This window comes from Cebus imitator, unplaced genomic scaffold, assembly GCF_001604975.1.
Source record: "Cebus imitator isolate Cc_AM_T3 unplaced genomic scaffold, Cebus_imitator-1.0 Scaffold51, whole genome shotgun sequence".
NCBI lineage: Eukaryota > Metazoa > Chordata > Mammalia > Primates > Cebidae > Cebus > Cebus imitator.
The window spans coordinates 10184880-10186050 of record NW_016107366.1 but is presented as its reverse complement, the minus strand read 5'-3'; the positions used below and the strand labels follow the sequence as shown (position 1 = coordinate 10186050).

The following is a 1171-nucleotide window of genomic DNA, read 5'->3' as shown; positions in this document are numbered from 1 at the left end:
TTTTTTTTTTTTTTTTTTTTTTTTTTTTTTTTTTTTAACAATACTTTTGTCATTTTTAACCTAATGACAAAAATTCAAATATGAACAATTTCAAACACTTTAGTCTTCTTCCATAATCCTTAATATCAGAGTAATGACAAGTTGTTTCAGATCTCAAATTAATAGAAAGACTAATTTCTTTAGTCAGGTGGGTTGCCAGATACTTAAATGTACTCTTAACTGGTTCCCTGTGAAATTCAACATTGGTAGTATATGTGGTTTTGAAACATCCTGAAATTGTTTTACATAAAGTTTGATTGTGGTGAATTTATTGAAAGTATTTCTTTGAAAAAATGTGCTAAGTAGATCTTCCAATATTAAAAGAAAAGGGGATCTCTGTAATAAAGTAAGAGGACTGTAATGAAAGTCAGCGGATAATTGTTCATTCAACATGCCAACTCAAGCTAGTTCTTTCTTTCCAGTGCAGCAACACATTTTAGGGCAACAAAGTTCAGAATGGATACAATGGCCTGTTCAGAAAGCATGCAAGTTATATCAGGTCATTTCTTTAAAGTCACTATGATAAATTTGTTAACTAGATTCTGACCATAGAGAGAGGAAGCCAATGTAAATTGCAGACATGCCAGCTCTGTTGGTTCACATGACAGCTACCTAATGTTGGGCTTAATTTCTTTTTCGTCTTCTTCTTCACTGTCATCTACCTGTTGGATGACCAGATCAGCAGACCCATCTTCTACAATCTCCACATAGGATCTATTCTCATCTTCACTCAAGTGCCATCTGGAATCCTTATCTCCATCTGATGGGGACATAAGATGTTGTTCAGCTTCCAAGTCAATGGGGAGGCTGTCAATGCCAAATTCTGCAAGACACTCATTACACAGTCTGTAGCGCCTGGTTCCCTCCTGTACCACTTGCCCTGTTAGATCTGTCACATGACGTTTACATTTTCTGCAGATGAGTTTACATGCCTGGTGAATCTGTGTAGAGATTTAAATAGTGATAAAAGTGATTTTTTAAAAGCAGGACAGTTTGATATTTTAGGTACCAGTTCATAAACTTAAGATGTTCAAAGCCATGCATTAAACTCAAATTAACATCTGATTATTAGAAAAAGATCAGGGGGTTTATGTAAAAAATTTTTTTTTTCCTTTTTCCTTTTTTTTTTTTT

General features: G+C 34.0%; 1 protein-coding gene across 5 annotated transcripts in view; it reads right to left on the bottom strand.

Moving 5' to 3' along the window:
* Positions 1-103: 103 nt before the first annotated feature.
* Positions 104-1171, bottom strand: part of ZBTB8A (zinc finger and BTB domain containing 8A) — a 51893-nt gene continuing 50825 nt past the window's right edge. For 2 of the 5 annotated variants that reach the window (XM_037738264.1, XM_017527952.2), the window contains one exon: positions 104-980. In XM_037738264.1, coding sequence (XP_037594192.1) covers positions 648-980 — 333 coding nt within the window. In that variant the 3' untranslated portion in view covers positions 104-647. The remainder of the gene's footprint in view (positions 981-1171) is intronic. The other 3 variants (XM_017527951.2, XM_017527950.2, XM_017527954.2) reach the window with 2 other exon arrangements.